This window comes from Coffea arabica, chromosome 8e, assembly GCF_036785885.1.
Source record: "Coffea arabica cultivar ET-39 chromosome 8e, Coffea Arabica ET-39 HiFi, whole genome shotgun sequence".
Taxonomy (NCBI): domain Eukaryota; kingdom Viridiplantae; phylum Streptophyta; class Magnoliopsida; order Gentianales; family Rubiaceae; genus Coffea; species Coffea arabica.
The window spans coordinates 53,080,203-53,102,112 of NC_092324.1; the positions used below are offsets into that span (position 1 = coordinate 53,080,203).

At 41.8% G+C, this 21,910-nt stretch overlaps 2 protein-coding genes across 4 annotated transcripts; both read right to left on the reverse strand.

Annotated features, from left to right (window-relative positions):
* Positions 1-80: 80 nt before the first annotated feature.
* LOC113703555 (xyloglucan-specific galacturonosyltransferase 1-like) lies at positions 81-2,140 on the reverse strand. Its single transcript, XM_072061462.1, has one exon. The coding sequence runs from the start codon at positions 1,914-1,916 to the stop codon at positions 84-86; it is 1,833 nt and encodes a 610-aa protein (XP_071917563.1). The 5' UTR covers positions 1,917-2,140; the 3' UTR covers positions 81-83.
* Positions 2,141-2,394: 254 nt separating this feature from the next.
* On the reverse strand, positions 2,395-8,202 carry LOC113703553 (multiple C2 domain and transmembrane region protein 7-like). Of its 3 annotated transcripts, XM_027224952.2 has the most exons (3): positions 7,981-8,202; positions 6,985-7,072; positions 2,395-5,672 (listed from the first exon to the last, which is right to left on the reverse strand). In XM_027224952.2, exon 3 carries the CDS (start codon positions 5,612-5,614, stop codon positions 2,600-2,602), a length of 3,015 nt encoding a protein of 1,004 aa, XP_027080753.1. In that variant the 5' UTR covers positions 5,615-5,672; positions 6,985-7,072; positions 7,981-8,202; the 3' UTR covers positions 2,395-2,599. The 3 variants fall into 3 exon arrangements, with proteins under 3 accessions (XP_027080753.1, XP_027080752.1, XP_027080755.1); XM_027224951.2 differs by lacking the exon at positions 6,985-7,072; XM_027224954.2 differs by lacking the exons at positions 6,985-7,072; positions 7,981-8,202 and adding an exon at positions 6,481-6,949.
* Positions 8,203-21,910: the final 13,708 nt, after the last annotated feature.

Here is a 21,910-nt window from a genome sequence, read left to right on the forward strand (position 1 = left end):
AAAAAAAAAAAAAAAAAAGGTCCCATTTACCACTACCGAATATAATTTACACGAACAAAATGTCTTATCAACCTCTCCATCCACTATAATCTGTTCACCCTTTCAATCAGATTATTCATTGTTATCGAAAAAGCATCCTGAAATTTCTCAAGCTTTGAATTTGAATCTCCATACAGGAGTCCAGGTAATAGGTCATAGACTATATACCTTCTCATGTCCTCTCTTTCCTTTATAGGAATCTTCTCTAGCCTTTCAGCAAAATTGACCTGCCTGTTTCTCACCGCATCTTCATCTATGAATACTGAATACTTCTCGTGATCTTCTGGTAAATGCCATGCATATTGATAGTAAGCTGTGAAAGGATCAAAGAGTACTGGAATGCAACCTGATATAAGAGAATCAAACACTGATTTTCTTGTTGCGCTGTCACCTGGAGGTTGTAAGCAGAACTCAGATTCCATGAATATCTCAATCAGTGACTCGGGTTGATCACAAGCACCTGAACCGCAGTTTAGGAATCTGCAGTTTCCTTTTCTAGCTGAAGTACATTGCTCGATCAGGATGGATCTTATGTTCTTTGGAGCACCAGATCTTGCCGCCCCAGCAAAGCTCACGAGGCTTCCACGCCGTGATCTGATTAGCTTCAGCTGCCACGTGATTATGTCATCATCTGTCTGGGGATGGAAGTATGTTGGATGTGGGATGCCAATGTCATTGATACGCCAAGGCTGCCGTTCAATCAGAAGCTTTATCGGATTCTGCATTTCATCAAGCTCCAAGAACCTTGTGCCCCATGACTCTCTGTCATATCTCCTGAAATCCCAGGTGATTTTGCCTAAGACAAAGACGTGATCTTTACCTGACTTCTGAAACCAAGGCTTTTGTGTCTCAAGCCATCTTATCAGTTCTGAGGATAAAGAGTCTTTTACATCATCTGAAACATTCTTGAAATTCCATCGCAAGATGTCAAGCCCACCATAGAATGGTACGTAAAATAGCTTGGCTTCATTTTCATTGTATACCCTACAAGTATGCTTTAGAACCCTTGAATGGAAGATTGGCTCCAGTGAGTACTGGTGAGTGTGATACCAGCCTTTACCAAGCTTCTGTATCGGCTCACCTAAGGCGTCATTGCTGAAATATTTACAGAGATTAGCCCAAGGAAAAATATCACCACACTGAGCCAATATATCTTTGTTGAACTTGGGGGGAAGTTCATAAACATACACTCCCCTCCCATCACAATTTGTGTGGCTCTGATCAAAAGATATCCATGATCGATGAATACGAAGCTGGTCCTCCACTTGATTCAAGGCCGTCATCACTTCCTCATCCAGGTACTTGTTACTGCTCTTATAGACTGTAGAAATTGCATTCCTAATCACACCATCAACGGCTTGAACATCACTCTTTCTTTCGCTGCCAATGAGAGGTGCTGATTTGTTGCTACCATAGTTGGTGCTGTTGTTGACTGTAGGAACCAAGTTCGCCTGCACAACACTGCCAACATTGTTTGTATCATCCTTCATTCCACTGTTAAAGAGAGTTTCTGAATCCCCATTCCCTTTCTTCGTGCTGTTATAGGTGGTTTGAACTAAGCTTCTAGCATCATTTTCTTCTCTGGTGATGGATGCTGAACTTCCGTTGATGAGTGGAACAGGAATATGGAAATTTGGCTGCGTCCCAGCAGATATGCAATAGAGGTTGTTGAGCTTCCGAGATGACAAACACACATGAAGAATGTTACCTGAAATAAAGGTGGTGGAAGTAGACCAGAGGAAAATGAGGATTAAGAGAAAAAGAGCAGCAGGAATTCGGAACAAAATTTTGGCCAAGGAATGAAATAAAGCAAAATCCTCAGTCTGAACTTTTTTGGATGCTCTAGATTTCTTCTTACCCACAGAAACGACAGCCATCTTGATGCCAAAAAATCAACTCGAATGTAATTTGCTTTTTCCATTGGGCTTTTTCTAGGGAAGGGTAGTTGCAGGCTTGCAGCTTCAAAATTTTGCTTCGACATGGAAGCACGTAGTAGCATAAAAATGTCTCCCGAAATTGTTCTCTTTAGAGCAATGGTGGAGGCACGTCAGTTTGTTGGCCGCGCAATTATATTTGAAGTTCTTTGGATGGAGAACTAGTAAAGGTCAACTTCTTCCCGAATCTCATCTCATCCACACACAACAGATTATTTTATGAAAAGCTCCAGAGCCTTAGCTTTAATCGTGCGCTTTTCAGAGCTGTACAGGTTTAGATAAACAGAAACGTTCATCGATTTCTAGAGTCAACTATTGATACCAAGGGGCCAGCCTTTCAGGAAATATCTAGTTCTGTGTCACAAACAGAGACATGGAAGAAAGAAATGTTTATCAAACAGATTGTTTGATAAAGCAATCAAAAAAATAACAAGACATTGTTTTATTACAAGTAAATAACAAGTACACAGGGCCAAACAGATTGTTTCATCATGTATCGACGTAGTGAGTTTAGGAACTTCCTAGGCCAGAACATATTACATAAGCAGTCGACATAAAAGCTAGATTATGACCTAAAGTAGAATAATTTATTTCCCTGATGCTGACGGGAAGATTCAGCCACCAATTTACAACATACTATCCGTCTTCGCGGGCAACCGACGGAAGAAGTTGATAGGTACCGAAGGCAATCGATAACGAAATCTTGGATGTCTCATTGCATATATGCCTGCCAGGGCTGCAATTACCTGGAAAGGAGTCACAAACATCACCAATGCAGCTATAAGGCAGAATGTAACAAAGATTGCAGTAGCACGGGGGTCTCTCCAACTCAACAGTGATTGAAAACGCTCCCCCTGAGTTGCAATGTCCCCAACAACAGTCTGAATCCGACCAGCCACACTTCTCAGTCGATCATACCTTATTCTTACCAAGTCTGGGCTTCGACTGGTCGGGAATGGGTCAAACTCTTCATCAAGTTCATCAGGGTGCACAGCCTCAGCTTGAGATATCTTCGTGTTCATGTGTGGAGGATACCTTGGTCTGTAGCGCAAATTCCATATTCCTATCAGAAACATGTAAAGGAATATTGTTGGCAAAATCAGCTCTGGGAAGGATACAAGCATAAGAAAAAGAAAATGAACAAGCACTGTCATCACTGGATTCTTCCACATGCAGATGTCACCAAACCACCTCCCAGCAGCAAATAATCCTGAGAAGACCGACATGAGACGGAAGAAATTGGCCTTGCTCCGGCGCATGCTCCAGAGGTGGGAGTCCACATCGGACATGTATTCTACCACCTCTTTTCTAAGTGGGGGCTCCGCTCGACCAAGCCTTGCCGCCACTATAGTCACAGCTTGGTGCCGCAGCATGTCAAGCTGCATAACAGTGAAAGGCCTTATGTAGTGCATTTTCGGCAACAGTGGGCGTGAGTATATGTACATCATGTTTGAAAAAGATGTGCATGAAAAGCGTATCGCCAGATGCAGTTCGCCCATCTTCTTAACACCAGTAGGATGGAGAACTAATAATGGGTAAGAATGTGTATATACTCGGCCAGCTTCAAGGGTTGATATGCGGATTCGAACCTTTCCAATCTTTAGGTCCTTACTACCATTTGAACTTTTATCAGCTAGATGGCTGTTGTCAAAGACGCCCACAGTAAGAACTGTAGCTGGATCAAACACCTCCCATGTGTACTGCTCATTGTACTTTGGACTCAAGTTGTCAACAATAGTTCTAGTTCGGACCCACTTATGACCATACTTTGCAACACAGTAGGTGTCTGATGTACCTTTTCCATCTCGTGTCTTCATTGGATGAAGCCCCACAGCATTAAGGATTCCAAGTTCCAAAACACCAATTGATGGCTTCCACAGCTGCTTTGCTGTAGGACGGAGATCACTGCTATAATGCGTGGACTCGTCAAGCACATGATAGCCTCCATCTAGACAGACACGAAGATGGAGCCTGCTAGAAAACTTATCTTTTTTAAGTTGATCAACATCCACAGCTACTGGCTTTTCCAGGTCAAACCAGCGAGAATGCACAATACAGTCATCAGCACGCTTCTCCACCTTGGCCAATTGTATAATGACCCTCCCAAGGATCTCATCTTTGCCTGGAGCCACGCGATCCTCGACTGTAAGGATAAGATGATCTTCAAATGGTTCAGCAGCCACAAACAAGAGATCTTCATTCCATAAGGGATTAAAAGAACGAGCCTGAATAGGTTTTGTTTTCAAAACCTGGTGCCCTACTTGCGCTTTCACATACACGTTAGGAAAGCGATTCTTCTCTGTTGGAACCAAGTCCTGTGCTTCAACAACATTAACACGCACATACCATAAACGGGGAGCATGATAGACCTTGGAGCGTATTGCAGCTACAGCAGCTGCTGAGCTGTCAATAGGAGTTGCTGCATCAGAGTGCCATGCATCAGGGAAAGCCTCATCTGCTTGAGTGCCAATCCAGACAGCAAGCATCAACTCGCCTTTTATTTTCTCTCCCTTCTTGTCTGCAAGCCTGTACCACTCTGGAGCTAGAGGACTATCTGGAGGAACACGCATTGGAACCTCATTGAGGTCAAATCTGACAGTTCCTACATAATCATCTTTCACAAGATCTTTGTCCTTGACAACAACTTCAAGTACTGACGCTTGCATTCGCTCCCTTGAGAAGGCAAATACCACATTCCATATTGGATTTTGTTGCTTCTCAATGTGCTTTGTGGTTCCTTTGTAGTTTCCAATCCTCACCTCCACATATGGATCCAAACTTCCAGTAATATCCATTGCAGGAAGATCACGAGCCTTAACAACTCTAACAAAAAGGAAGTGCATTTGCTCAACAAGATCATAAGTACATGATGCAGTTTTATCTTTACGTATAACCCGACCCCCAACAACTCGACCACCTCCAAGGAACGGACTAGTTTCCTTTAGTGCATAGTCCACAGGCTGTGCTGAAGATGCTGAGTACATGCGAACTAGCTTTGGAGGCTCTGGCTCAGCAGCCTTCATCTCATCAGCCATATGCTTTGTAAGTTGCTGAGGAACTGCAGGAGGAGGAGTTTGGTGCTGCTGTTGGTTGTGATTGGGATTGGGAAGATGATGAAATGTGTGTCTTGTCTCAGATTTGACAGTAGGTATGTTGTTTGGCAGCATATTTCTAGTTGATTCATTCACCACAGGTTTGTCCTCAGCAGCACTAAATGGGATGGATGACTTTATCGATGGGTCATCTGTGACATAAACTTTAAGACCAAGTTCCCCTCGTACTCGAGAAAATATGCCACGCTTTTCAAGAGGATAGTGCAAGATGACAGCATCTGAATAGGGTACAAAGGAAGTCCCACTGATGCTAACCTTTCCAAGAAAAGACCTGGGGTGAGTGGCTCTAACATTGTTGTAGATGTAGGCATCAAGATTAAGATTGTGGAGATTAGAAGGATCTGAAATGTTGAAGTAGAAGCTCTCATTCCATACTGGATTTAGATCTTTTTCCTTGATAGTGGTATGAAACCTCTGACCATCAAAATAGAGTTCCACAAAAGCACTGGATGATCCTTGCCCATCTTTAGGTAGAAGGTTATGTGCACTGACAACATCCACACCTAGCTTCAGGTTGCCAATTGTCATTTGGAATGATAGCTATCACGGATATTTGGCCCCTTTCTAAAAGACAAATCACAATCACCTGGGGAAAAAATATGTGAGCTTTATTACAAATTCAACGTATATATGAGGTTCAAAGGGGATGCTATGTAAATGATCGACATGCAAGTTAAGTAGAGATGTCAAAATGCAACAAATGTGACAATCACTCTATTAAAGACTGCAAATTTATATTGAGCAGCAAAAACGCCCAACAAAAGCTATTGATTATATGTCACCAGGAGAGAAAGTTATTCACAACGTTTATTTCTTCTTTCTGCTTTTAATCCGTGCATGGGGAAGAAGGTGTGCTCGATATAGAATCTCAAGAAGTCATCTATATGCTGCAGAATAAAAATAAATAAATAATACTGATTGCTGCATCCCTATATAACATTTGTGAAGGTGTATATTCCAGCTTGAAATAGCATGCATTATTACAGGCATGCTGTAATGGTTCAACATCTGCCTTTGAGAAAAAGATTATATTGTTGAGTAAAAGAAACAAAAGACAAAACGTCATGGGGGGAGCATTGGGTGGTAAGGTGGGAGGGATTATAAGTAGGAGCTCCTCAGTTCAAGATCTCCCAAGTATAGAAAATAAAATAAAATAAAGACAAAGCGACATGAACTAATCTGACTTAAAACAGTCTATCATCAAAATCAAACAAACAAGATAGTTGTTCAAGATAATAGCACGAAGACAGCTTGTTTTGAGTTATCACAGATAAATGATTCCTCAAAATTGAATAATTCCTGCACTTGGAGAGAGTTTAATTCACCTAGGCCACAACAAAACAACAGAATAAAACATCACAAACACAACGAAGATAACAGACAGTATACTTTACATAGAAAAGTACACTGAACTTCCATGCCTATGCTAAAGGCATCAATATATCTTTGTCATTCCCACATGGTGAAACGAGCTCGAGTTCCTGAATTGAGGAAGTGTCATGCAGGCCAAATTTACTGCTGAACATTAAAGTGAATGGCAAATGAAACTAGAAAAACTTGTAAATGTTTTTCCCTGTAAACAATAACAAGAACTGATGAAGAGATCAAAGTATGTTGGCTGAGTTATGAACATATAATTTAGCCTATTGAAAATCCTCAGTACTCAACACAGTCACGGCCAACAAATTATGAAGACTGGAACTTGTCATCAGTTTCAACAGATCTAAAACGCATACTCATGGTCTGGCACTCGAGTAACAAAATCATCATAAGATTACAATGATAATTGTAGTGGAATAAACTCATTAGGCCCACCACAAAATCAATCATTGATGCCTATTTTTGTGCCTAACAGTGAGTGACAAACAAAGAAATCATTTCACTAAAAGTCAACTTACCTAGATTAGCAGGATATATGAAAGCTCACTTATCCTAGAATCAGCTCCATCCACAGCTTTTAATTCTCAATAACTTATACCATATGGGCTGTTACAATAAAGAAAGCTATAAAGAGATACTTCTAACCATCTCAGTACAAGGCTAAAAACAAAGGGAGCCCACAAGTCAATGAGATTCAAAAAGGAACAGGTCAACATTTTTATTTTCAGAACCATGTGCTCTTCTACCTCGTGGAGAGATGTACTACTACCTACTAAGCACCACGCATCAAAGCATCAATTAGGTAATAGTAAGAAACAAAAGGAAAAAGCTAAAAGTTTGTACACATGCTTCAAGCTAAAGTTCCTAAAGTATCGTTAAAGACATGAACTTTAGTCACCTGTGATTCGTACAGACTCCCCAATATAACTCATTGATCTTGCCAAAAGAAAAGAGAGCCATGCCACAAAATTACAAAAACAAAAGCCCCAATCCTTAATCCGAACAAAAAGACGCCAACCTTAAAATGATCAGAAAATTGACAGGGTGTAAGGATAAATTTTTCTCTCTTTTTGGTAAAGTTCAAAACTTCACTTATTGGATTAAAAAAAAGAAAATAAGACAATTAAGTTCTTTCAATCGTAAGTAAGTGAAAACAAAAAAAGTCAAAAGAAGAGGTGGATCTTAGTCTTTGAACTTAAATTTTAAGCAAAAATCTTCCACTTTTACTAATGATTCTGCTTCTTTCGGAAAAATGAGCACACAAGATCACTTCTTTTTTATGCACTGAAAGAATTAACCAAGAGGCAAATGCTGAAAGTGGGCTCTGGAGCAATTGCATGAATGCTAAACACTACCAAAAACCACCCAAAATAATAATAATAGTAGTAGTAGTAAGCTACCAGGAGGCAAATGCTGGTGCGTGCCTTGCTGAAAAGATGGCAACCTACACCTATTGATCAGGTTTCAGGCAAAAAATATACAAAGAAAGGGTGTAGAAGAGACGAATGGTGTACCCTTTTCTGTTCTGCAGCTAAAAATCTTGAGGTTTTTCCACGATTTCTCAGCTTGAGAAAGGCCTACTACTCCATCTGCTTGTGAAGAAGAACAAGTCAGTGAAGGAATAATCTCTGCAATCTCTGAAAGGAAAAGATAAAAGAGGAGAGGTGGAGATTTGTGAAGTAAGAGAAGAAGCCAAAAGAGAAGGAGAAGAGCAAGAAGAATGCTGCCAGTAGCACGCTACTAAGTACTAAATTGTGTCCATAATAATCAGAGGCACTGCATTGAAAGACGTGAACTACGCTATAAATACGTATTAGTACGCTAGTATTAATGAACGTTAATGAGAAGACAATCACATAGAATTTGAGGAAGGATCTTACCCAACAAAAAAAAAGAAAGGAATGTAAGGATTGGACTACGTACATGTTTTGTTAGACTATTACTGCTGGGCATGTAACTGTAACAGCCAAACTTCCCCATTTTGCAGAGTGATTATATCTAATTTGTTTGACAAAAATGTTTAGGGCAATTCATGCATGGAGAAAAGCTTACAAAAATCAATTATGTAAAGTCCTATTTTTGTTTTCGTCATGGGCATGTATTTTGATTTTTGCCCTTTGGTTTCTTGCATTTGGGTCATATTGGTCTTCTCTCTCTCTTGTCAACTGTCTAAAATAGCAGCTTAATATTATACTATCTAACATAACAAAACTAGAAAACATGTCTTATGTCCAGATACTAAAATAATTACAAAATACAAAAAGCAAAGAAGAGAGAAAACCAAGAAGATGGAAAGAGCCTGGCGTTGGGACTGGTGACATTTTGAACATATGAAAATCTGATAATGGAAGAGAAGAGGAAGGTCCACTGTTCTGCAACTAAACGTGCCACTCATTTATGGCTATGCAATATTTCTCTTTCTATCCCACTCGGGGGTACCAAAATTTTGGCCCATATCGCCCTTGGTCTCCCAACTCGAGGCACTTTAAATTAGCTAATACAAGAAGAAAATAATGAAATTTCGTAGATAGAGGGGTTCTTCTGAAAATAATAAAAGTAGGGCCATTTCGTGAAAAGCCCAACAAATTCATTAGGGTTAATTGCACATACGTCCATTGGGGTTTTTGACAATTGCATAAAGTTTTCCTTAAGTTCTAAAAATTATACCTACCTCCCCTATTTTTATTATTTAAGTAACATTCTAAATCAAAAAGGCTATACTTTTTCTCAAAATTCCTATAATACCTTTGAGTTATAATTCATAACCAAAATATAAAGCAAAAAAATGATTCACAGTCTCTATTTCATTTATCTTTACTTGCTATCACTACTATCTACCCATCAACATCCAAATTACCATTAAATAAATATTTATCTTTATTCTGATGTTCCACTTTTACCTAAAAACTTCTGATGCAGACCATTGTATCAACTATAAATGCTACATCAGATATCCAAAAATTTTCTACAATCTCATATCAATATCTAATTTTACTTAATACACAACAATATTCATCAATATTTCTAAACTTCAAATCCATTGTTGCCACCTTTTTTAATACAAAATAATTTAAGCCATCACTACTAATATCAATATCCAATATATTCTATTAGCACAGAGTTCAAAATCAATCAAATTTTCTCTATAGGAATAATATCTACAATTATAAATCAAAAATAGAAACACAATGTAATTATAAATATATACCAAGAACACTTTTTTTTCATGATAACTATAACAGTATAACCTACATTTAGTTCCTATTCCACTCCCTATCCTTAATTTTTATTTTTTATTATTGTCACTATCTTCATCTCCATCTAATTTGATAATGAAATTAGCACTTAATTTGTCATTTGACAATTTCAATTTGCGATAGGTGAAAAATAGAAATGTAATTCAAGAGTCATAATGACTTGACAAAAAGCGAAATAAAAAAAAGACCTCTTTTTCAAGATGAAGGCTAAGTTCGATAGCATATGGGAAATGGCTTTTACAGCCAGGGCACACAAATTTGTCAGCTGTATGTCTATCATCGTTGTGGCTTTGAAAACTTTTCTTGTCTTTAAACTCCTTATCGCACTTGTAACACTTCCATGACGTGATGAGTGTTGCGGGTTCAGCATTTTCCATAATAGCTGCATAAAATTTAATCTTTACTAGAAGAAGAAATGATACAATTGGAATCCGTTTTTCTGTTCGATTTTGTTAAACTCAAACACAAAAGAAGAAGTTGTGAAGAAACACTCAGAAGATGATACAATGGAAACTTTCTGTATTTATAAACAATCATAGTCGGTTACCTGGAGTAGACTACCTCAAGTCAGTTATCCATAACTGACTAAATATTGATTCTTGCACTAACTATTTACTGTTGTATCCTTGGGGTTCGGTTGAGACTGTTTAAGCGGAACGTTTGCATGATGTTCTTCCCGCCATTTCATTTTAGGTCTCTCTCGTTGCTTCTTTTACTTGGCTTTCCTGCATTAGTTATTGTACAAGCTTTTTGATTTGTTTTCATATGTTTTTGTGTTTATTCTTCTTCGGTCATTTCAGGTCTATCTTGTTGCTTCTTTTACTTGGTTTTCCTGCTTTAGTTGTTGTACATGCTCCTTTGAATTGTCTTTTATATCCTTCTTTGTTTGGTTTGTTGGTGATTTCGTTTCATGCCTAATTCTATTGGACATTTCATCTTCAATTTTTAGAGCCCTTTTGGATTGCACTTTCTAGGGATTTTTTTTTTGAAATTAATGTAGCACTTTTTAAAGATGTGATGTATATGATGTAAAAAAGTTATTAGAAAATATCTAGAAGGAATATTTCATGAAAAATGCAAAAAAAAAATTCAGAAAAATCACAATTCAAACAAATATTAGAGCTTAACTTCTATGGAATTGCTAGTTTAGAGAACGAGTCATATAATCTTATCCCACTAGCTCAACCACAGCGGATAAAGAGCTTAGAAGTGAAGGAATGCAGATGTTATTTGCTTTGTTTGATTCTATTCTAGTTTTGGGTGATTTTAGTGGTATTCTCCAGGCCTTTTCCCTCTCCCACTGATAGGTAACTTCTGCTGGCTCCACAGACCGAGGTGGCCTCTTCCAAAGAAAAGAAACAAAGGGTAACTGAAACTGCAAGAGGATCAAGTTCCTCTAAACTGCCATTCGCTGGAGGGGAATTTCAAATCTTTTAAAAGATCTTCACTGAAGATATGGAAGAAGGTTTGAAAAGCCTTGGAAGGCAAGAAGCTGGGAAGGACGGACGATGAAAAGGAAAGAAAGTGACTGCCCTTTCCCTCCCTTTTAAGACTCCCCTAATTGGATCAATTTGAATCTTTTGAACTTGGATTTTGTTTTTCTAACGAGGCAAGAAAGAAATTTCATATCATTGATACAACAGGACACTAAGAAAGGAAAACAGGACAAAACGGTTAGCAAGACAAGAAAGTAGTCAATCCAGTGACGAAAGGTACTAAAAACGTCGCTTACTGATTCAATCACAGCTATCAATAAGACCGACCGCTTATTCCATTATTCACCACAAGGGCAACGAAAGCTGTAATAGCTTCTATTCTTCCATCGGAGAAGGCATAAGCAACAGTCAAGAAGGAGAAGGTGACAAAGGAAAGAGAGTCATCAGTTCTCTTCTCTTCTTCTTAAAAAATTTATAGTTACCATCGAAATTTTAAAACACTGCTTACTAAAACACCGGTTCTTTCAGCTGCTATGATAACGACTACTCATAGTTAACCGGCGACAAGACTAACAAGGGAAAGAACCAGAGCTTCTATTTACTCAACGATCAATTGAGAAAGAAATTCTCATGGGTTTACAGTAAGACGGAGGGAAGACTAGGTTAGCTGCAAGATGAATCTTTGGGCTTTGAAGCGCTTATGGTCTAAGTTGGTCGTTTAGGCGTATTCTATAACGATAGTTTTCAGTCCCTCTAGAGGAACCCACAAGAATGGGATTTCTATCTCAACTGGTAAGACTTCCTTTTTCTCTAAACCAAAATAGAGTAGGCCCGGTCACTATGCGGTATGTCGAAATGGTCGTCCCAAGAGCCGCAGCATTCGATTCCTACTCTGTTATGTACGTCGTAATTCAAACCTCTTGAATGAAGGTCTTCAAGTGACACCAGGATTCTAAACCAGTAGCCTACAAAGAAAGAAAAGAAAATCCTTACTAAAGGCTACCCGTCTGATCGTAGACCTGCCTTACTCAAACCTAGTTGAAGGCCAAGCCACGTCAGTCTTTTAGCGAAGAAAGTTCCATCCCACTTGCTGCTTTATATAGGAGCTCAGGGCCTTGTTGTTGATATGAAATTCCCTTTGGTAGTTTATTCCCCTAACAAGGAAGGGATGACCAATCCATCCTAGTTCCGGGGAGAATTCTCTGTGGTAGGGCTTCCAGTATGCTCTTAGATCCTCAACAAAGCTAAGGCTCGGTCAAAAAGGGTTTGAATGTGTCCTCTTCTGACCTTGGATTGTCAACTGTGAGAAAGTTTTCAAGCTTTGCTGATCTCTCGGGAAGACAACCTTTGACTTTCAGAGATTGAACGAATTTGCTTTCTTTGCTTCCTCTCCAACAAGTGATTTAGTTCTCAAATCCGAGGCCAGGTGAAGAGTTAGCACAGTCTCAAAGAAAGGCCTTAGCGGATTGAACTACATTGAAGAATGGTAGGCGTACGGCTGATGGGAAGAAAATAGATATCTTGACAGTCTGGAGTGAATGAATGGAACTGCGGTTGTCTTCGGATTCCCCTAGCATGGAATCTGTACCCCCTCCCCTGCTAAAGTTTGAGAAGAAGGGCGAAAACTAAGACTCGAATTGTCTGTTGTTGAAAAGCGTCTGCTCGCGGAGAAAGCGAACTCTTTCTTGAGGAAAAAAGCGGGTTCTATCCCCTGAGTCATGGGCCATACGCCCTTTGAACGGGCGCCTTTCCCTAAAGAAAAAAATCTAACAAGTGGCTACCAGCTAGTAAGGGACTTGGACTTGGTCTACATTTTTTGGAAGTTCAGCTGCACAGTTGGCTTTGTGTGTGGGAACATCCCTTTTCAGCTTTGTGGGGGCTTTGTTCCAACCTCTCTCGCTCTAGAGAGCGCCTTTCTTTTCGCAAAGGGAACTTATCAGAAGGCTTGAAAAGTCAAGCCTTTGTGCACCATAGGTTCGAGAGTGAGAGTGCACCATATTCCAGGTGAGAGTCAAGGGTCTAGCATGATCGACTTGCCCTGAGGAGAGAGAAAGAAAAGCCATGGATGAAAAACTTCGGCGCCAGCTGATCTCTTTCATACGAAAAGTACAATCTGAAGAAATTCTCTCTTAGTGGAAGAGTAGTGCTTCCGGGATGGGAGATCAAGTGGATTGATTTGCCACGACTGGAGACAGGGTCCTTCTTGTTCTAACAGTCTGAGCTGCTTTACCAGAATGCCACTAGAAGTGATGAAAGCAAGTGTACACCCGGGGAATAGAAGGGTGATCTTAGCTTGCGGACCAACCATTGTGCTTTCTGTCTTCCTGCTTTCCTACTACGGCTGATGGCAGAGAATCGTCTTGGTAGCCGTGGGATGTATTCTAATTCTCTCTTTCCATGTCGATTCCGCCGTCTTCCTTCCTTCTTATAATCTTATGAAAAGTGGCTTTCACCGTGTGGCTTTCTGTGATGGGATTCTCTTCGATCTGCTGGAGGAAACCCTGTTTGGCAGACAAGTTTTGGTCGATGAGGCGGGCCAGTAGTACATCAAGAAAGGAATCAATGAAGTTACCACGATCTGATTTCACCAGGGTGACATGAGGAACCGCCTCTCGAGGGAGTAGGAGCTGCTGTGACTGAATGCCGTACGTGAGAGAAAGTGTCTTCTTTCCCGGCCAAGGGTCCGCTGCTAGAAAGAACGGTGACTTCTTTCAGCCTAAATCGTGGTTCTTCCGAAACCTATTGATTGGACAGTCTTTTGTACTTCTCGGATGGGATTAGGGGATTGACGGCTTGACAGCTACTTTGCTATCATCGATGGTAGTACATTTAGACTGGAACTCAGTCTTTTCTCTGTCCCAACAAGGGACTCCTCCAATAAGACAGCTGCAACGGAAAGGGGTACCAAAGAGTATGACCTAGGACTCTCAAGGTCTAAGAACCAGTCAGTTGATCCCTACGCGAGCATGCCCCTCGGAGCTAGCTGTCAATTCAATCAAAGAGAGTTTTTAGCAGCCCCTTGGGTTATGAAGAAGGTCCTATCCACCCTCTCTTCCCTCACTGGGGACAACACCCCATCTCTACCAGTAAGTGGGATACACCCACGGAGTCGAATGTCCAACACAGGTATCGGAAGCGTAGTCGATTTTCTTTTCTCAGTGGGAAGGAAGTCTTAGGGCAAGCAAGGGGGGATTCAGGGAACGACTGAGTATCTGATAGTGGGAGGTCATGGGGGATAGTGATAGTCTTTGCGAGTAAGGTATGAGGTAGTCAATGGCCTTCTCTTCCAAGAGTCATCGTCTTTTGCCATAACGTCCCGAAATGTCATCAGTGGTGAACACGAAAAGCATGAGCGAACTGTCGATTCAAAAAAAGAGACTCTTATCCCCCATTCGCTAGGTGACTTCACTTCCTTTCGAGTAGGGGGCTTTTTATCTACTTACTTTACTTGGATAATACCTCAAGAGTACCTGGATTTTGGACTGATTAGAGTGGTCTACCTTATAGGTTTCGGTAACTAAAGTATTGGCTACGAGGGTAAGACATTACATCGCTGTCTTCTGCTCTATCTATCGAGGAACGAAGTTCTGCACCAGTCAGAGGGGCCGTGGTCTTTTGTTTGGGTCTTAACCAAGCGTAAGTCAACCGAGAAAGTGGACAACCCACAATAGAGGTTCAGAGCAATATAGTCTACTGAAGAGCGAGACCGATGAGCGAACATCACTATACGCTATTTTGAGATCGTGATTTGAGTTCATCTCATCTTCGATGTCAATCCTGTGGTCCCCGGAGGCTCTTTCCTTTAATCCCGTAATAAGTCCTAGTGAGACAGGGGTGGTCAAACTCATTCCCTCTTCGATGCAGAATGACCGGTGTTTGCTGAATATCCCGTGTTAGCGAAAAATCCGATTCACGAATACGCTGCGAAAACGATGGATGCTGAGAATCCGCTGTTATTAGAATTTTATTGAATAAGAAGACTAGCTTTCCAGGTCATTGTTGCACAGGCAAACCAACTTACTCAATTCACTCATCGAACGATCTAAAGGGGTTGTGCAATAGTAGACGAAGAGGACAAGGCAAGCCAAAAGCTTGAAGGGAAGGAAGCAGAAGGGGATTCAATAAGAGAGGAAACTGTGGCACTGATTTGAGGAATTCCGAGCGTGCCTGCTAGAACTAGTCTGACTTCCACTGCTCCTACTTGATTTGCTACTTTAGGTCGTGCTGCTACTCCCTTTATTGCTAGAGTATCTTCCTTTCTTGCTTTTCTTGATTCTCCTAGTTCGGATGGAAACCCTAAGCTTTCCACGAGACAGAAGGGAATACCCTCATAGATAACTTTTGCTACGTAAACGAAGGCCCAAAGCTGGAGACTGAGTTTCAATCGCTTTCGGAGCTCTTTCTCTAGACTACCCCAAGCACCCTCAGATTGACTTGACGGTGGGAACTCTGCCCACGTCTTCTCTCATAGCTTTCGACACAGACCTTGACAAAGAAATACCAAAAGACGCACCTGAAGAGATATACTCCTCAAAGTAGGCCAGACAGCGATTTCTTACTGAGAAAGCAAGCTTTCACGAATCATTCGAAGAAGATGCTTTTCAGGCGAAGGCAAGGGTCATTTACACAACTTCTTCAGAGCTTTTTACTGAGCTTTCTTGCCTACATTCGTATAAAGACCTCACAAGGTAAAGGAGTAGATATTCTCGTCTTCGTTCAGACCTATTATCTAAATAAAGGGATCAGTCCATAGCAGAAGAACCCCCTTCTGCCTTTGCACTCGAGGGCGTCCTTTCCTTACTAGACGATTTTGTAGGCAGGCCCTCGGAACAAAACAATCAGGACCAATGGCCCTTCGCTGGATAAAGAACTCCTCCAGAACTGGGAATGAATTCAAGTTCCATCTCTCCCAAAGAATGGGGGCTCGCTACTGAGAAAGACCCATTTGCGTGCACATCGAGTGCCAGTGATGAGAATGCCCTCCCTATAATGGTTGCCTCTAAGCGGCCAATAGCAAGACCTGTATATCCACTTCGATTCGAGACCCAGGCAAATAAAAGAAGCGGAACACGGCTGGCAAGGTTGCATTGCAAATGAGAGAAGAGGTGTAAACGCTCAAAAAAGGAATTATCCGAACTCATAGACCCTCTCATAAAAAAGGAGGAAGATATCTTTCCCAATTCAAAAAAGAAAATGCCTTCTTCAACAGACGTAGTCGAAGACCTAATCAGGACAATTGGTACCAAAAAGGCGCGGGAAGAGAATTCGCTGCTTTTGTGCCAACCGTCTCGCCTAGAAGGAATCAGTCTTAAAGGGGGCGAAGTGACGGATGAAATTCCTTTTTGAGTGACTACCCTAAGATCTCCGACTTATGCTCAGTTCTCCTCGGGATAAGCTGTTTTTCTTTCATAAGCAAATGCGACAACCTGGTGGTATAGTGAGCTCTCTCTCTGGATTAAGCTTCAGTCATTGATAGAGAGGAATCACCTAGCCTAGCATTAGACTAGATTAGCTAGCCCCTTGGGCAGATTGCTTTTCATAGCTTCCTTCCTCTCCCGCTTGTAGTCGTGGAATTGAATTCCGGTCTCACGTCTTCAAACCTTGCTTCACCTTATTTAGTTTTCTTTCCTACTCGAGTTTCAGCAGAGGACCTAAGGCAGGCCTAGTAATCGGAATGGGTGAAGTGAGCCCTAACGAAAGAAGAAGCTGTGGGATAGAAAACAAGGATGTAAGGGATTCATCTGGCTGGGACTATTCCCCTCCAACTGGCTGTTCTCCTGTTAACAAAGCTACTAATCCATCAAAGGATGAAACTTAACTCAAAATAAGGGCGTAGGTTCAAACAAGCTCCACTACTGGGCCGGTTGATGCCTGTGTCGTAGAAACAAAGTCCGGTGACTAAGCGCTAGAAAAGGATAGGCCGCTTTCAATCTCAGTCGGATTGTAGTAAGGAGGAGCACGAACGCTTAAGAAGAGTGGCGCTTACCTTATGGACTTAAGCCAGAAGTGTTCTTGCCCAGCGAATGTGACTTTACACCAACCCAATCTCGACAAAGTGAAAAGTGGAGTCGAATCAATCAACTGGCATACCTTCTCTTATGAAATTGATAGTTATCTAGAAAGATCACTTCTAATTATAAATTAAGCCGTTCTCTTATATACGATAGCACCAGCCACTGACCATACATTGCTTTCAGCAAGCAGCTTCAGGCGAAAGGTAACAACAGCCATCCACTGAAAAGACGAATGGGTAGGTAGTGCTTGAGATCGGCTACTTGGAGTGGGATAGGAGCGAATAGAGTGCCAGACAGTTTTCAAGCTTTTCAGTCCCTTTTTAGTTCCTAAACAATTACAATCCAAGTGCAAGCTATCCAGCATCCAATCTAAGGGGAAGTGAACAAGCTTTTTAAAGCGGGTAAGCAGAAAGCACTCTTTCTCAAGGTAAGCAGGAGGGGTTGGGCCAAAAGGTGAATGAGGCTTTTCGCTCCTCTCCTTCTTTAGTCGGGAGTTGGTACCAGGCCGGGAAAAGAGTTCCAGGCCTTAAGAGCTTAAGAGGAGAACACCGGCTCAAGTCATTCTTTTTTTGGTCTTTGACCGAGTGAAGTAATTTCCGTTTGTGTGGCACGAGAGATGTAAAAGTCAATATTGTATCGAGGATATGCGGTTGTGGAGGCATTTTTCCTAGCGGCTAAAGAGCAATTGCCTTGAGACTGTGCTAACTCCCCAACGACCCCTAATGCATAAAACTTTTGTTTAACCTTTGAGTCATCGCCTAATCCTTTCATTCAGGGCTTAATGCCAGTAAGCAAGGAAAGAAAATCTATCTAATCGAAGTCCAGGGCCTAATCCTTGTATTGGTTCTTGACTTTCTGTGTAAGAGCCCCGCGGGGAAGCCCCATCAGGAGATAATTGCTATGTCTGTCGGAAAATCGTTATCTACGCAATTACCAATACCCAATAGATTGAAATCAAGGAGAATATACCCCTTCCCTTAAGCTAAGCCGCCCACCTAAGTCCTAATCCTTCACCAAAGAGTGAAATCGTATCCGCCTCTCAGTCAGTCATCGCCTACTCCTTCTAATCCTATCGGTCAGCGCCTAGTCTCTTTCGAAGTGCTCGAAGTCGGCTAAGGTTTAATGCTTTTTGGTTGCTGCTTTGTCCTGCCCTTCGAGCTGGCTTTCATGGCGTACTGACTTCCCAAGTCTGTTGCCCTCAGGAAAAAGAATAGAAGAAGCCCGGATGGTAATATATACGCATATTAAAGAAACAAGGAACACGCGGCTTTTCCGGCTAAGAGTTCTTGTTCGAGTTCGAGTCTTTCCTTTTGTCACAGGTAAGGGAAATGAATGAAATAAGCTTCTCCAATAGGAGGCATGTGTTGAGCATTGGCAGCTGAAGTTCCAGTGCCATTTGAGTAAGGAAGATTAGCCAATCTGACTGTGAGACTTTGAGAGCAGATGTATTAGTAGTTCCTTTTCTAGTTGAAAACAACAAATTAGAATTCAATCACCAAGTGGATATCTCGAGAACTAAAGGTGCCAAGCCTCGGATTCGACTTCTTATGAGGATAAGGATTCTTCGCTCGATATGATTCACCCGCTACCTACTATTGGTAGTAGCATCAGAGATCTTTCCCTGCCCTATCTTACTTAAGCTTAAGAGTAACGGGGAAGTAAACTAGAGGGCTATTCCCGTTGTTGTCTTCAATGCTTTAGGGACCGGGCACAGAAAGAGCTAGCCTTCTTATCTACCCCAGCCTTCTTCTCTAATCCAAGTGGATCGAATGTCTCTTTCTGTTCGAACAAGTGTCTTGCTTCGTTATTTAATGGTTCCCCACATTCACACGGGCTTGGAACATGGTGAGTTCTACATATATGGTTTCAAAATGTATCCTTAGAGACCTTAACCACCTAGATCCGGTGAGCGGAGAACTTCTGGTTTTACTAGTACAGGTTCTGGTACGTCCCACCACAAAAGAGAGAACCCAATCAATAAGCAGGTTAGCGTAACAAATCGTATGTCTCGTACGGTAGAGTACATAATAGCATCCGCCAACGTCAAATCCTTGATCCGTGAAGCCCTCCTCGTTACATCTGACAATCCTAGCTTTCGATCTGGCGAGCGCATTATCCTCGAGTATCCAATGGGTAAAGGAAAGAAAGTTCTTGTTTCCGGGCAGGAATAAGAGCAGGCGCTAAGTCAGGCAATTCCTTCCGGTAGTGGATGCTGGTGAATCAGAGTCAAATCTATCTTTTCGGAAGCGAAGTCGTAACTTATACCGTTCGAAAGGCGCTCCAGCCCTTATGGATAAATAGATAGAACCGTTCTTTCTTTGCGCTTACGGTAAGCAAGTCTATTAGTACACAACACTCGTTTATAAAAGACGAATAACTGACTTTACTGACGAGCGTGAGAGCGATGCGCTTTGTCTTTTGGTTTTGAACTTCTAAGAGCTTTTAAGTCGGAACTCAAAGCTAGTGCGTTAAGCAAGCTTGTTTGTTGTAAGGCTATCGTCTAGAACGCCGCCTCTTTCAGTTTGTTTTGCTCGCCCTACTTCTAAAGATAGATAGTTTAGGGAAAGCAAGTGCTGTGATGAGATCTGTCTTTCGGACACCATTACCTTGTTGCTCGCATCGTGATCGATGTAGATTCTTCCTCTCCAGAGCCCCGACCAGTCTTGACTGAAAAGCTTTCAGACCCCTGTGCGAACAAGTTATACTAGCAACTTGCTGTGTCATGTCCGTTCTCGTTACACATATGATATGGTACCTCTTTATCCTAAGATCGAAATTTGGGCAGGGACTTTGCTAAACTGTTCGGCCACATTCTATTCCTCCCTTCCTTGAGAAAAGCATCAGTCTTTTCCTTCCCTTTTCTTTCTCTTTCTCTTTTTCTTTATTTCCATCTGTTTTCAGGTTGTCTGGCTTAAAACATCTGCCAGAGCGAGTCATGTTCCCAATCTCATCACAATCTTCCCTTTCTCTCTTCTCCGTATCTTTTCTCTTAATTCCAAGAGACTTTCTCAAGATTGTAGACGGGAGGTGGTTGGTAAGGGATAATAGTGGTTGTGGTGCAGGCAGGGTGAGGGGTTGAGTCGGGATTTGAATAAAAACTAGATTTTGGGGTCAAGGGAATCGGGCCCCGGCTTCGCCCGAAGCGTGCTACGGAACGAACCTTGTCTACGAAGCAAGTTCAGTCAGCGCATAAATAGTCCGCGAGTGTAGTTGACTAGTAGTACCATTAGCCTAAACGTTCCGTATCCTTCGCGGCCGCCAATAGTTTCAATTCCTTCGCTATTGGAACTATGACTCCCGCTCCGTAAACTTCGCTCGCTGCCTCCCGGGTCTCGTCTCAAACTGTGGTATAGACGGAGTTTCCTGCCTCCCGCCACAAAGATAGAAAAGGGTAGCTAGTGTCCCTAATCGAATGACTTGAAACACTTCCCCGTAAGAAGCACTATTGGATTGGCTGCTTACACACCTACTCTTAGTCTAGTCCTTGACCTGGGCTTTTAGGGATTCCCTGAAACCAGAGCAAGAACCGCTTTCTAGTTGGATTCTTATTATAGCTCCTCGGCTTTATTGCATAACCTGGCCTATTGGTTGATGATAGGGTTCTTGTTGGTCCTCTTGGTGGAGTTCCTGCCCTTGGCCTTGGTTCCAGTCTTGTCTCGCATGCCAGCAAGTATTCTAGAAAGAATGACTTGGTTTCATGTAGCTACGCTATCCTCTCGCCTTTTGCACCTGCCTTGTGTTGCTAGGAAATGGCTAAGCCTTTTTTTTATCGAGGCTTTCACCCGCACTAGCACTAGTATATGGTGATATCCAACTCGAAAGCCCGAACACAAACAAGCTTACCGCCCCGTGGGTATTACAGAAAGGGGAAAGGGTCCAAAGGTAAGGAGCTGACAACTGCGAGACTAGGAGAATAGGAAAGACTTGGTATATAATCCGTGCCTTCGTTCCGGCTATAGTCCATTAGCAAGCGAGTAGGGGAACCGTTCCTTCCGTTCAGTAAGGGAATACAAGCATTACGGGGAGTTTTTTTTAATATTAATATGAATATGAATATGACTCTTCCCAACTCAAGTCAAGCGAAGCGTAGTGAGGAAGGAGGGGAAGAACTACTAGAGAAAGGCTAAGTGAAGTACTTATCGGGACTTCTCTTTTCTTCTTTCAAATTCTTCTCTTCTTGCTTATCACCGACTTTCCGAGCGTAGTCTGTAGTAGGGAGGGCCATTCTCGCAGGAAGTAACATACTCATGTTGCCTGCTTTCGTTCCTATACTTTCCAGTATAGCTATCTTTCGTTCCTGACTTCCCCGAAGGGCGAATTTCCATAGATCAGAGCTGACCTACGAACAATAATTGTTGATGGAAAAGAAATAGATGGAGAAGAAGATACCTCGATGGTCTTACCAGAACTCGATGACGGAGAAGGAAGGCTGGCAGGCAGAACTCCCCTCGGACCAATAGGTTGGTCACGAATACCCTCTTACTCTTTCTCGACTAGTTGATAAGGGTCGAAAAACCGTTCCACCCCAGCTTATACATCTGCTCCTGTTGCCGATGCTTACTCCTCAACCATAGCTTACCGATGTCTTGAAAGCGGATTGAAAAAGAAATTACACACTTTCTTTCTTTACGGGCCTATAATCTCTACTTTAAAAAGTTCTAGTCTCATACCGACAATTGATTATCATAACCCGCCTTATCCACTCTTTTTTCGAGTGTACCGACCTTCGATCTGCGG

Coding starts and splice junctions, on each gene's coding strand:
- LOC113703555 (XM_072061462.1), bottom strand. CDS start 1,916: ATGGCTGTCGTTTCTGTGGGTAAGAAGAAATCTAGAGCATCCAAAAAA.
- LOC113703553 (XM_027224951.2), bottom strand. CDS start 5,614: ATGACAATTGGCAACCTGAAGCTAGGTGTGGATGTTGTCAGTGCACAT.